The following is a 15,103-nucleotide window of genomic DNA, read 5'->3' as shown; positions in this document are numbered from 1 at the left end:
ATTCCCACAGCTTCCAGCATCACAGGGCTGGTAATCATAGGCTGGCTGGAGTCCTGAAAGCTATTTTCTGGCCACTTGGCACCTGAGATCATTTGAATGCTTTACATTCACCCTTCGAGAGGCAGGGGCCAGAGAACAGGGGAAGAGAGTGGTCTTCTGAGGCTTCAAATAGGTGAATGTCAAAAAGATGTGGACCAAATGTTAATCTGAAATCATTCTCTCTGTTCCCTAAGTCCCCAAATAATTCCCTGCTTTCTTTTCTTGCCAGAAAATAGGCTGCCCTTAGAATGAAGTAACAATACGTTTTTCGACACCTCCAGGTGAGTCTTGACATGAATAATGACACAATAATGGCATGCAGAAGGTGTCGATAAATGGTTAACTTCATGGTTTTCGTACATTATTTCATTTAATCTTCATAATGTCTCTTTGAGACAGGTATTATTATTATCTTTCTCCTGGAGAGGAGGAAGTGAGGTTAAATAATTTGCTCAAGTTAAGCAGCTTGCCCAAGATCCCGAGAAGGTTGTGATTTACCAATACCAGAGGTGTTTTGTGGAGACCAAGAGTGCCACCCAAAGCATATGACAACTGTTCAAAACACATATCTGATTCCCATGTCCCTGTCGTCATGTCACTTAGCAGAAAACCTTGGGAAGTGGTACCATTTACTCCATAAGCATTGGAGCATGGATCTTCATTTCTGAGGAGTGTAAGGCTCATCCTCTTCAAACCATTATAAATGCTTATCCTTCCCTCAAGGGTACCTCATAATTCTCACCCCTAATAAAAGATAACACCGCTTTCAAATAAGATCATGAAAAAGGCTTCACCATTACTATAACACAGACATTAAGAAACATTAAGCAGCCATTATCTGATGAAGGCTATCATAATCAGGAAAATGGTTACTAACTGATTGATTACTTTTGGGTGGGGGAGGAATAACTGACCTCACATGAGCTTTTCTTATGTTCTTAAGGGAGGAACTAAAAAAGTAAAATCTAGGCACTTGGAATCTAAGCTAAGTGCCCACACTGCCTTCAGAATTTCAGAAATTTCATGCAAAAGAACCATTACCTCTAGATGGGGGGAGAAAGAAGTGCACAAAAGACCATTTCTATACTTAAGTTAGGAGGATTTCACTCTCTTATTTGTTAATTCTGCTTGAGCTATGATTGGGCATGTTTCTGATATATTTAGACATTACCAACTTGGTGAGCAGGAATCTACGATCATATAGCTCAGCATTTTTTAAACATTTAGTGCCAGAACTCTTTTTAAAACCAAATCAAATTTTCTACATGATTTGACTATATAAAGCAGACAGAGGCAGCTGATTTGGTTGACACACTCACTTCTACCCAAAGCACACCCATGTCCCTTTGGCAGCCAAAGGCTCCAGGGAACACACTTTGAAAACCACCAAATCCTGCTCTAGGAAGGTGAAGTAGATACACCCCACATCTTATAGCTACAGGGTAAGAACTGAACTGCAAAAAGAAATTGTTTCTGCTCACCGAGTCCCTTTTCAAAGTAATCGGTGTGAACAGAATGAAAGAGGTTAGGATTTCCTAAGATAGAAGTATGGGTTTGGAAAGAGGTTTGACATCTAGGATGTTGAGCTCTTCCACGGCAAGTCATCTTCCCACCAGTGTCGGTATCCCTCAGAAAAAAAGAAGGATCTGGACTAAAATGAGAACTTCTTAACACTGTTTCCTCCTGAAGCCACACAGTGTTGGTGCAGAGCGGGTCCTCACTCCTACCTTTCACGGTGCTCTTTGGGAAGGGGTGGGGGAGGAGTGTCACTTGCATACAGTCAGCATCTTAGGGTGGGAGGGCAAGCTAGGTCTGCACAAGTCCTGCTTATTCTGATGGGCTGCAATGAAGAGCATATTTGTTCTGTCTTGCCCACCCCAAGCCCCAACTGAGAGACTTGATCTGAAGAGCCTTATGGTTTATTTTACTGTCCTGTTTTCTGCTTCCAAGTCCTTCCTAACCTCCACCTGTAATAGTCAAATACCTTTGATCTCAATGGAGTCTTAATTGGCGCCTTGAAGGTATTCATCTCAAGGGAAGTGGGTTAGTATGTTTGTATTTCATTTCAGAAGCTTGGACCATCTCTGGGCGCAGACACAAGCAAGTGATCATCAGATGGAATACAGCCACCATGTTGTGAAGGTCAGGGAAACTGACTTTCCACCAAGACTCTTTCGCATCATTGGATATATGTATATAGCTTACCAAGTCAGAAAAGTCAACAAGCTTTATCTTAAACATGAAAAAGACAATTTCCCTATTTAGAAACCTTCCCTACTTAGAAGATCTACATACTGATCCTGTAATCACATTCATCTGAATAACATCCTTTTCTTTCCTTCTCTCCAGGATTGGTGTGATCCTATTTTCTCTAGGATGCCTCAGCCCCTCATCCTGATTCCCATACACTTTTACACTGTACACTCAAAATCCACAGTTTTCTGTAATAACTGTGTATGCTTGTTGAGTAGCATGGCTCACATGGATCTGGAATTTATCACCCTTTTAAAGTAAACTTATGCCAGAAAATTTCAGCAGGAAGATGTCCTTTCATTGCAAGGGTATGGGAAAGGCCATCGGGACAGGGAGGGGGAATGGGAGTGAAATATCTTGGATACTGCATACTTTACCAGTTATGTCATGCTGTTTGAATGACTCACTGTAGATCTGATACTGATTCGGACAATGTTTCTTCAACCACTTGCAGACATCCTGCTGGGTCCATAGAGCCACTGGTTTAGACAGCTTCACCGTAGCTGACTATAAATAAAGAAGGAAAAGAAGATCTGTGAATGCTGGCCCCATGCCTAGGAAGACACTGCTGCTGTTAAAAGTCTTAGAGTATGGTAAAGGCTACAAACTGGATTCCCTGAAAATAAATATCTAGCTCTTGTCCTCCTCTTAACCTCTGCAGACCTTCTTGATACCGCTGAAAACCACAAAGAAAAGGTCTAGATGGAGAAGCCATGAAAATTATCTCCAGTTATCATCTCTGCTGGGAAAAATCCCCAGAAATCCTTAGGAAGTAGTGTTTTCTAATGAATAACAACAAGAATATGGGGTTGCTAAGGAATTAATTAAATTTTAGGGGCAAAATAGCTACCCCCCAAGTGCCTTTCTCTGTATTCTAAGAAGATGTCTGTGACATCTCTGGGGCCTAGTAAAATTGTGGCTCCAGCAGGTGCTAATAATTATTTTAGGAATGAATGTTATAGAATTTAGATACCTACAGAATAAGAAGGACCAGTCTGCCTGGGGGCTGTGGACTTAGGGTGGCCCTGTAAAGCCTAGGAACATTCGTTACACCACAGTGGGGAAGCAAAAAGTCATTTCCACCTGCATGTGGGGAATGGCAATAAGATAATAGAGGTAGTTAGGCTTTATATAGAAGACGACTAGTTAAAGCCTTTTATTGCTCACTGGATATTTCAGAGAAGTATTTATGAGGGGAAAAAAACCCAAAAAAACAAAAACACACAGAGGTGTCAAGAGCCTAGCCTTTGACAAATGACAGATTACAAATACATTTATTAGTTAATAAGCATCAACTCTGTCCCAGATGCTGGTCTCCCTCATGAGTCTCAGGAACTTGGTTTAGACTGGATTAAAGCTTCACTATTAACAATTTTTATCACTTGGATCAGTGTTTGCCAAAAAAGCAAGGCTACAATACTGATAGTTCTTTAAAGGATCTTGGGTGGGACATAGACCTGGCCTAAAATATCACTGCCCTTCTCACTAGGCATCATTTTCTTTCACTTCTCTATCAGTGTTTCAGATTAAGGCAAGGGGACAGCCTTAATTTGGTAGGAGTGTGATTTGACATCTTTCTAACACCCACTACCATACTTTCTTGACAGAGAGAGGGTCCACTTGAGTCTCAAAACCTTCAGCAGAATGCAGTGTATCTAGTGTCTAACAACTGTTTTACTTTTATTATATTTAAGGCTACCTTTAAGTTATGGGAAAAAATAAATTTTATTTCCTATAGTAATACCTAGTTTGCTTTTAAAACAAATTTGAGGTTTTTATTTAAAAAAAAAACACTCAGGCCAATTTAGAGAAAACAATTAAGGAAACAATGATACAGATGGTGAGAAGATAGTAGTAAAAATAGTGGACATAATATGCAAGTGATTCAAGTTTGGAAAGCATAATGCTCAGTTGTTATATTTTACTAGTATGTTTCCAGCTATCCATCCTTGGGCCATCAGTTATAAAATAACCACAAACAATGCTTATCTTGATTTATATATGTACATATATTCATACACACTCATACATACATACATATGTATCTGCTTTTCATTCCATGTGACCAAGATTTCTTCCACTGATATTTGAGGTTGATGTTCCCTCCCCTCAAATTTTGGCAGTGTATGTGACCATCCTGAGTAATGGAGTAAGTGGAATTGATGCTATGTGGCTGCTGAGGCTAGGTTATAAAAAAGATACAGCTTCTGCCTGGCTCATGCTCTTTAGCACTCACCTTTGGAATCTAGCTGCCATGCTGTGAGGAAGCCCAGGCCACATGAGGAGACCATGTTTTGGAATTTTGGCCAATCCCCCAGCTAAAGTCTCAGCTAACAGCCACCACTAGCCGCCAGACAAATGACTAAACAAGCTTCAGACAATTCCAGCCACCAGCCTTCAAATCTTCCAGCTGAGGCCCCCAGACACCACGACAAAGAGATAAGGCATCCTTGCTGCGGCCTGAGTTCCTGACCCACATAACCTGTTAGCATCATAAATACTTATCTTATACCACTAAGTTCTGGGGTAATTTGTTCAGCAACCCTAGTAACTGGAGCACTCAGTGAGAATGGGAGGATGAGAGCTGTTATAACTGTGCTCCTTAGAGTGTGTTGTACATCCACAATGAATAAGTGAATGAACGAATGAAATGAAACAATTTTCATGGAGTCAGTGTTCACAGACACACCTTACTAGTTAATCAGCGGTGACTTTCACGCCCAGCCCTTGCCACTCTACGCCATTGTGTGTTGTGCTTACTTGGCTCCTAACCAAATAAATATATCTGCTCCTGCCTGCCACCTCTCCTCCCAGAGTTCCGGGCTGCCAGCCATGTTCCCTCTAACCTCTGTGTGAAACCAAATTCACTGTTTGCTAATTTTGATGAGAGAGGAGGACCTCAGGCACGGAGGGTGTAATTTTTTTTGTTGTTGTTGGTGGTGGTAATGTTTGTTTTTGCCCATAATTTCCTTTCCTTTGCATGATTAGGAAACCAGAATTTTAGATCTTCTAGCTAGAAATGCACTTACCACCATGTTTCACAAGTCAGCACCTCTACATCTGGTTCTTTCCTGCTCTACAATTTTTCCTTCAGATTAGCTGAAAGAGTTTGTAGCTGACAAATCATTACCCTGAAACTCTTGCAAGTTTCTTGCAAGTAAAGCTAATCACATCATTGGAAACCCCCACAGAAGGCTATACATTAGGAAAGGCAAGGCAGAAGGATGAAGTTGCTTGTACATCAATACACTAAACTTTCTTCCTGGAAGGTTATTCTTTAACATGCTCATTTTCTAGGAAACAGAGGACTCTCAGCATCAACTGGGCTTCAGGTACAGATTTACTCAACATGCAGAGCCAACTCAGAATACATCCTCACTAGCCCAGAATGAATGCTTTCGTTATAATTTCATTTTATCATAACTTCAGGGAATCTGAGGCTAACATTCAAGGAGCTGCTTTGCTTTTCCTTCAGAATGTATTCTAAGCAGTAATTTGGTACCACTCAAAGTTTTAGGCATGGATTATTTAAGATTATATGAACCTACAGAGATGCCTCCATGTAAACTAGTATTACAAATAAAACAAAATAACTAGGAGATAAAGGTTTCTATCATTAATAATCACTGTCTCTTCTTAATCAGGTGGTAACAGAAGTATTGATCCCATTTATAAGCTGATTCTTAGCCTTGGCCTTTTAATGAAATTGTTATTAATATCAGCTTGCTACATATTAAGAACCATAATGACTCCAGCTTCCCCAGTCTGCTGCTTCTTTCTAGATTCTTACAACTGACTTTCATTTGTTCTGTCTGAATTTCTCTTTTTGTAGTGCCCTGGGTTAACCTCCCAATAGCAACCAAGTTTTGGGAGTGAATGCCATAACCTGATTCCTTCGAAGAGCTTAAACTTCACTTCTGTGTGCAACTTGGAACAATAGTCAGAAGCACATGTTAAACCCACATGAATCAAATTTTAACATATTGCCCCACTGAAGGCAGGAACAGGAGGGCCAGAGCTGTCAAAGCCTCCAACTTCCTCCTTTCCTCCTCACCCAACACTCACACTCTTGCCACATCCATTTCTAGATGGTAACTTTCTTTGATACGCTGCTGAGTTTTCCACCCCCCACAGTAGGAGCCTAAACCTAAATAATAATAGTTCAGAAAGCAAATAAATAAAACATTTCATATTTACTAGGAACAGTCAACTAGTAAGGGAAAAAACATCCTGCCCAAAGGCAAACATTAAAAAAACATTTGCCCCAGTTCTCTTTCTCTGTGTTCATGTCTACCACATCATTCTCTGGATTTACAACCCTGGAGACAATTTTGGTTTATTTTGTTGCCCTGAAAGAGGCCCGAGGCACTTTGTTATCTTAACCCCCATGCAATGTGACACCAAATAGAATTCCAGACATTTCCTTTCTGAATTGGTCTAGCCTTTCTGTAGACAAACTGAAAGTACGTTTCAGATACTTTTACTTTCTGTTCCACAGGGAAACCACACTTTATGCAAAATACACATTCCTGAGGGAAACGTTGTTTGCAAATTATTTTTGCAAATGATTTCTATTTAATTTTTACACAATGATTTCAACTGTGTTTTGTGGTGATTTCAGATTTGTGTTTAAATGGAAAGAATTCTTAAATATTAAGTTTTAAGTTCTCCAAAGTAAACCTGAAGCTGTTCTGCTAAGGACTAGAATAATTAAGTACTTTAAAGAAGTTTGATCACGCCTTTGCATTTTATTTTGTAATTTAATTATCCCTTAACTTGCGTGTTTTGCAATATAAATTCTCTTTTAATTTACTGGGTTTTTATAAGGGAACACTGAAATTTAAGCTCCTTATAGCTGTACAAACTCTTACTCAGGTGAGCTTATATGAAGTCCAGTTGGCTTATTAAAAAAAAATATAGAACGTTTAGACTGTTTACATCCATTGGTGGGACAAACTGAGCTTTATGGCCAAATATCAGAAAGCAATAAACATAGTTTCAGTATCTCATTATAAGCAAGTGTTTGCAAACTCTAGGGACTGCCTCTCTCTTCCCTTATTATCTTGCAGTGTTATTTTTTTAGTTCCTAGTCCTCTCTTTTACTAACTTCTAGTTTATTATCTTACTCAAGATTGCAGAAAGAGGAAGGAGGAGAGAGGAGGAGAGGAGAGAGAAGAGGAGGAGAGGAGAAGAGACACACCCCAAACCATTAATGTCTACTTTAGCAGCTTTTACTGCTTACTCACCCAAAAAGGGGTTTCTAAATATCAGGAAGGATTGGTTCTTTCACAGAATACTTGACACTTGAATTAATTAATTTTATGTTTTTTATTTTGATTTGGGTTTATTTCAGACGATTACGGAGGTACAAATGTTTTGGTTACACGAATTGCCTTTGGGTGGTCTTTATGCCTCCCAAAGAGATGGCATCTCACTGCCAGAAAGTTTCCAGGTAAAAGACAAATACATTTTCTCTTGGGTGAATGAAAGATAACTATATGTAGTGTTGTTTCACATTCTTTCATCTATAACCACTGCTTTAATGTCACCTGCGTCATTTCATGCTTCCTAAATTGTGATGCTTATCTCTGCAGAGTAGTGTAAAGGCCCCTAAGTGCAGTAATGAGTAAGCAACTTTGGTAACTTTTCCAAATATATAGTGAGATATGATTAGCTTTTTCAACTGTTTTTCACAGGGCATCTGTTTTAGACCTTTCACTTCTAGTTTTCTTCACTGAGAATTGTAGCTTGTTCATATTTTCTTCAAAAGGCAGTATCCTAAATGTGCTGACTACAAAAATGAAATATAGGATTGAAGCCTAAACCTTTATTATTAACAAGTCACATCATCAGCTCATACTTAGAGGAAACACAAAACTTTGATTCTTCCTTAAATGAACTGTTATCAAACTAGGACTCTCTTCTCCTGCAGGTAGATTTTACTGAGCCCCTACTTTATTTTGCATGTTTCATTTCATCATCTGAAACCCTACTCACCAGTGTATTGGTTATTTTCCCACATTTGCATCATCCACATAAACAAAAGATCTTTCAGGTCCTCAATACTTTTAAGAGCCCAACAGTGTCCTGGGACTTTGAGAGTAACTGTTTTAAGACATCATTGTCATAGTGTCATTAGGAGAAATAAAAGGAGATAAGGTTGGCCTGAGACAACTTTTTCCCTTAATTTTCCTTTATCAAATTTTATTTGATGGCCCTTTTAATTCCTAAATGCTGAGAACCACAGACTCAAATTTCCAAGGAATCTCAGTAGTAAGTTGGTTCAAGTTTAAACTAAATACAAGGATCCAATCCATTTTAAGACATTTAAGTAGGTGGTTAGTAAAACCTGGACTATGATGAATATATTAAAAGGGGTGTGTATGTGTATGTGTAAAGGCTTTATTTGGATAAAAACCAAATGTCCCTAATTGAAAATAATGATTTTTTCTTTACTTTTTTTTAACTACACAAAATTTGGGGAAACACTGATCTAAATTCAAGACTTTCCCTGAAAATTCATGGCATCAGAAAATGTATCCTGTAAAATAGGCCACACTATTCCTAATAAGCATTAATGGTTTAAAATGTTCCTTTATATGGAAGTCACAGTTGGACTTCCATCATCTTTTTCACTGATTTTTGAATCCTAACTTTGGAAAAAATGTAAGACAAGTCTCCGTACCACCCACTGCCCTAATTTCCATTTCACATATCACATAGGTGTTCTCCATTAGGTCTCATGGCCTTTTTTTTCCTTACCATCATATAGGCTGATGAATCCCAAATCGTATTTCCTGTCCAATCTTCCTGAACTACAGAATCACATATGCAACTGATGACTTCAGTTTCATTTGCATATCTAGTAAACATCTGAAACTCAACATGTCCAAAATGGACCTCCTGTTCTTCCCACCCCAAAAATACCCTATCTGTAGCATTATATATTTCATATGATAGAAATGCTGTACTTCCCATTGCTGAGACCCCAAATCTTGGATTTAACATACATTCCTTCCATTCTTTTTCTTGTATTCCCTCTAATATATTGGGAAATTTGAAGGATTCTACCTTCAAATGTATCCAGAGTCCAATCTCTTCATCACCGACATTGCTGCAATCCCTACTGGAAACACTATCATGCCACACCTAGATTACTGCATCTAGGTACCTGATGCATCTAACAAGTCATCCTGTTCTTCCCTTGACCTTAATTTAAATTTTTTAAATGGCTTACAGTGTCTCATGCATTCTGGCCACTTGGGTTTTTGATGTCACCTTTACTATTCTTTCCCTAATACATTCTGCTCCTGCTATACCTGCCTATTTGTTACTGCTCAAAAATGCCAACTGTGCCCACTTCTTACTTTGCTTGGAATGTTCTTTTCCCACATACCTACATGACTAATTCCCTCACTTCCTTCAGGCCTTTGCTCAAATGCTACCTTCTCAATAAGTCCTATACTGATCTCCCTATTTAAAAATGCAACACTCCTTCTGCTGTTTCCAGTACTCATTATCTTTGTCCACTGTTTCTGTCTTCATAGCATGTATCATCTAACACACTACATAACACACTTATTTTGTCTATTGTCGATTATCTGTCTTACAACTGGCTTGCAACCTGCACAAGGGCAGGCGTCTTTCTTATTTTGTGAAGAATCCCAAACTTTAGAACAGTACCTGCACAAAGCAGGGAGGGACTCAATACTTATCTGTTGAACAAATGAAAGAACTGTCTGGTCCGTCATCATATATCACAGCTCCTATATCTTTGAGTACCAGAAAACTGGTGCAAGCCCCAGCTGCACTCTTCACATTCCCGGGTTGGGACTCAAACAGCCTTTCCTCTGATTAGATTTCTCTTTTATTGAGCCAAAAATGCAGAGACAGTCTAGCACTATAATTCTTACAGCTCACATCTCTGATCCTTAATTTTTTTCTTTCTTGACTGACACAGAGAGTAATATGATGAAACAAGCTTGGCATTTGGAATTTTGCAGACCTGGATTGGAGACTCTGGTATTCACTAGCACTGTGGACCTTGGGCCAGTCACTGAGCCATCCTATCATGTTTCTGCATACCCTGCACCTAATACCTATCTTGTAGTTTGTGGAAGGATTAGAAATGGTTTATCTAAAACACTTAAACACTGCCTGCCACATGTGTCCAGAAAGTCTATCTTAGTTTTTCCTGAATGACATTAGTATGCTCTTCAACTGGACTATCCATCCTGATCTGGGGAAGCAGCTGTGCAGCACAGTGGAACAGGCAGACTCCTCAGAGTCCAGTTGACTTGAGTTGTAGGTATCGTGAGATGGTGCTGGGTGCAGTCAGCTAAGATTGAAAGAAATACAGTTGATAATAAAGGAAGAAGATGAAAAGGCACCAGTGGAAAAGGTAGGCACAGGAAGAAGAAAGTGAGACAATATAGAAAAGGGGAAGGAAAAAAATGGAAAAATGAAGATGTCAAATTAAAAGAGGCAAAAAGATGCTCCTTATTCAGGCTGGGCCTTGCTGCAATGTGCCTTGTGTCTTCCAGTGGTAAGTCCTGCCATTTGTTTCCCTCTGAGACTCAAAGTCAGCCCCCTTCTATCTCCAGGGACAGTCACGTACAAAGTGTCCTAATTCCATGCCAAAGATACAGCCCAGATTCCCCAGGCACTTGAGGAGCTATTTATGAAGGCACTCTCCAGATGTGTAGCTGCTACTGCTCACAAGCTGTGAGGGAGGCTCATATGCAATGCTGGTAAGATCTGCTGGCCCCCGAGTACACGCTGCTGGGCATAGGGTTTCTAATGATAAACCCTCATGAGGGAATAAACAGATGTGCACAGGCAGTCAACGGGAAACGAGATGTCTCTGGCAGCCTGGATGGCTCTGGTTATCAAGGCCTGTTCTCCCTATCAGCCCAGATTGTGCAGCCTGTCAAAAGAAATACAGAGGGAGAGGATCACACTGTACGTTGTGTCTATTCTGTCTTAGTACAGCAGGAAAAGCCATCATTCATCACACAGATGAGCACAGCCCAGGGAGGTGCTGTGAGCGCAAGACACAAAGGCACACATACTCTCTGAGCACGTATCTCATGGGCAAACCTCTGTGTGAATATTGGATGAATGAAAGCATGACAAAAGCAAAAAAATGAAAACAAATATGAACCATAAAAATGGTTATTGATCATCATTACCTCATTTCTACAACAATTCCTTTGGAATAACAATGTAGCAGATTGACAACAAAAATGTCCTCAGTGCAAAAATGCCCCTGTGCGATATGACTGGAGGTCCCCTGCCACAGATGGCATCTATTTCCCCACCTATTGACTGCGGGGGTTGGGGGAGCCATGTGGTTTGCTTTGACCAAAAGAACATGGCAGAGGTGATGATGCGCCAGGTCGGAGCTGAGTTCTTGAGAGGTTTTGCGTGCTTGTGCACTCTTCCTTGCTTTTCCAATTCCTGTGAGAACACGTGTGGTCAAGCCTGAACAAATCGGGCTTGGGAATGTGGCCAAAGAATGTACTGATGCCATTTCAGGCATAATATTATATATCATTTTGTAACACAGAATACAGGAAGAATTGTTTTAAGAACTGTAGATAAATCATCTTGAATTTTCCCACCACCTACAAGGTAGGTATTAGTTTTAGTAGAGGGACAGGCTTAGAGAGTTGAAGGAATTAATCCAAGGTCACACTGCTCATGGATTTCAGAGCTGCCTGCAGTCCAGGTCTGCAATAATTTCAAACTTCATGCTTACTTCATGATATCACTCAAGCTTGATGGATATAGGAGGAAAAAATGAGAGTAAGAGATGTGAGCTTCTTACTGAGGTTTCCAGTGCTAGATTGCTTCCTTAATTAATTGATTAAGATAAATCCGATCAAAGATAACTCTGCCTTTGCCCTGATCTGGGTATGCCCAAGGCAGAGTTGAGTTCAGAATCAGTCATGTGACTCCTACACCAGGTCTCTTTCCACTCTCCTTATTGTAGAAGGAGAAACAGTTTCTGCACTATACAATAGGACAGTGCTAATCTCTCTGCCACTCAATTATGTCACCAGTAAAATGAAAATGAAAACACCTACTCTGCCCATTTTACAAAGTTGTTGTGAAGATCAAACAAAATCATCAAAAGGCTGAGTGTTTAATTTGGATGATTTTATAGAAAAGAGAGGGCTAGGCCGGGCGCGGTGGCTCACGCCTGTAATCCTAGCACTCTGGGAGGCCGAGGCGGGTGGATCGCTCGAGGTCAGGAGTTCGAGACCAGCCTGAGCAAGAGTGAGACCCCGTCTCTACTAAAAATAGAAAGAAATTATATGGACAACTAAAATATATATACAAAAAAAAAAAAAAAAATAGCCGGGCATGGTGGCGCATGCCTATAGTCCCAGCTACTCGGGAGGCTGAGGCAGTAGGATCGCTTAAGCCCAGGAGTTTGAGGTTGCTGTGAGCTAGGCTGACGCCACAGCACTCACTCTAGCCCGGGCAACAGAGTGAGACTCTGTCTCAAAAAAAAAAAAAAAGAAAAGAAAAGAGAGGGCTAATGGGTCCTAGGGAAGCTGGGGCCACCATGCTGTTGGCACTCCAGAAAAAACAGAAGCCCTACAAAAGTGCTGTAACTGTATCTAGTAGAATAGGGTAGGGGGACTCTGGAGTTTGGAGAGCCTAAAATCTCTGCAATCCTTTTAGACAGAGGTTGGTCTGTGCAAAGATTCCAATGCAAGTGTTCTAGGGCTTTAAAAGCTAGCCACCTCCCAGCTTCATGACTTCTTGGTGTCAAAACAATTTGTCCATCTGTTCAATTCAGCCAAATGATGAATGAATTCAATAGGGCTTGTATGGACTGAATGTATGTTTCTCCCCAAATTCATATGTTGAAGAATTAAATCCCAACTTATATTTTAAGATAGGGTCTTTAGGGAAGTCATTAAGGTTAAAGGAGTTCCCAAGGGTAGGTCCCTGATTGATAGGATTAGTGTTCTTATAGGAAGGGTCATCAGAAAGCTATCTCTCTCTCTCTCTCTCTCTCCCCCCACCACACAGTGAGAGAGTGGCCACCTGCAAGCCCAGAAGAGAGCCCTCAGCAAAACTGAACCGTGACGGCACCCTGATCTCAGACTTCCAGCCTCTCGAACTATGTGAGGAAATAATGTTTTATTGTTTAAGCCACTTAATCTGTGGTATTTTTTATTATGGCAGCCTGAGCAACTAATGCAGGGGCAAACTCCAGTTCAGATAGACTGATTAATTCAGACAAAATAGTCTGGCAATCTAAGATTGATAGAGCTTTGAAGATCTCACTACAAACACATATTAATAATTAGGAAGAAGATAAACTAGACATGAGATGAATTATAAGAAAATAACAAAAACAAATTTTTCTTATACATCTGCATTTACTTTTTAAATATTGAGTTTTATACAATCAAAAAAAATTTTTTTTTAATAAGGATTTACCTCACGAACATAATTGCTTTTATTTTTAAAAATGGTTTTTCTAGAATCCACGTCCATATACATTATTTTTATGGCCACATTCCCCACTAATCAAATAATTAGGTATTCTTATTTGAGTAATAATTTAAGTAATGTTTATGCTTCTATAATCATCCTATTTTTAATCTTCTTATTGTGATCAAAGAAAATAATGCATATGGTTTTTTTAAAAATAAGTTATCCAAAAGGACTTATTGTGAAAAAATACCAGTCCCTTATCAGATCTCTTCTCACTGGCAATTATTTTGTCTTCAAAGTAGAACCCAAACATGGTCCTAACTCAAAAACGTCCTTTCTCAGATTTCAGTTGCAATTTCTAGGAGCAACCTCTTAATGGTTTCTCTTTTCAGTTCGTAATTTATGAGACTAAGAGAACTTATCCATTGATACCTTAATGAAAAATAACCAGGAATTGGTACACATATGCTAGCTTCCTCCTCTCATCTGTTCTTCTGAATGTTTTCACTTAGTATTATTAATTTTAGTTCTTTTATTCTTTTTATAATCTTCAATAATATATTTAAATCTACATGATTTTCTAAAGAAGGATTCCTTCTTTTCCTATAGTTGTTCCTTTCCTTCAAAGTCCCACCTCTGTCATTTGCAGTATTACTTTTATATTGTCAAGGTTAATAGCGTATATTTTCTGTCCTGGAACCTTTGGTCTGCAATGCTAAGCATGATTGTAGATTGATTCACAGTTAAAAAAAATCAATAAGCAGCATTTACCTTATTATGACTGTATAAATACTGTTCCAATGCTGGGCCAATTAGTCTGGGTTAGATTATTTTTTCTTCTATCACATTCTCAGCAGTCCAATGTCATAACTGCAGAGAATCTCAAAAAAGTTTCCCAGAGTGAAAAGCAAATAGACTTTCTTATATGCAGCAGTTGCTTAAATTCATGCCACAGTTTAGTCTATTTCATACCTGGAGCAAATATTCTTATGCAGTTTTATGGTCTTCAGGGTATTTAATTTCCTTTATTTTTCTCCCATTTTGTTGGTATCAATTTTTTCAAAGACTTTTAATCATATTCTCTATTTACCAAATTCCCTGTTTTTCCCAAAGATCTACCTCATGGAGTCTTCCTTGGTCCAGATTAAACTGGCTGCTCCCAGATCTGCTACATAGGGGCCATTCAGGATTTGCCTCCATTGCTCTCCTGGATGGATGAATGGATGGGAAAATTGTTTCCTGGATCCCCATCTTCCTCTTTCTGAGTTTACATCTTTTCTTTTTGCTGGAATATTCATAAGCAATTTCCTAAGAAAAGGCTTTAGGAGGTAAATGTTCTCAGTCCTTGTATGTC

The 15,103-nt window shown here is 39.4% G+C and overlaps 1 protein-coding gene across 2 annotated transcripts in view; it reads right to left on the bottom strand.

The window, feature by feature from the left end:
* Positions 1-15,103, bottom strand: part of SAMD12 (sterile alpha motif domain containing 12) — a 368,686-nt gene that overhangs the window by 216,066 nt on the left and 137,517 nt on the right. For both annotated transcript variants that reach the window (XM_069466055.1, XM_069466056.1), the window contains exon 3: positions 2,670-2,799. In XM_069466055.1, the coding sequence (XP_069322156.1) occupies positions 2,670-2,799 (130 nt within the window). The remainder of the gene's footprint in view (positions 1-2,669; positions 2,800-15,103) is intronic.

Source organism: Eulemur rufifrons, chromosome 3, assembly GCF_041146395.1.
Source record: "Eulemur rufifrons isolate Redbay chromosome 3, OSU_ERuf_1, whole genome shotgun sequence".
Lineage (NCBI taxonomy): Eukaryota > Metazoa > Chordata > Mammalia > Primates > Lemuridae > Eulemur > Eulemur rufifrons.
This window is presented reverse-complemented; position numbering and strand designations above follow the sequence as displayed.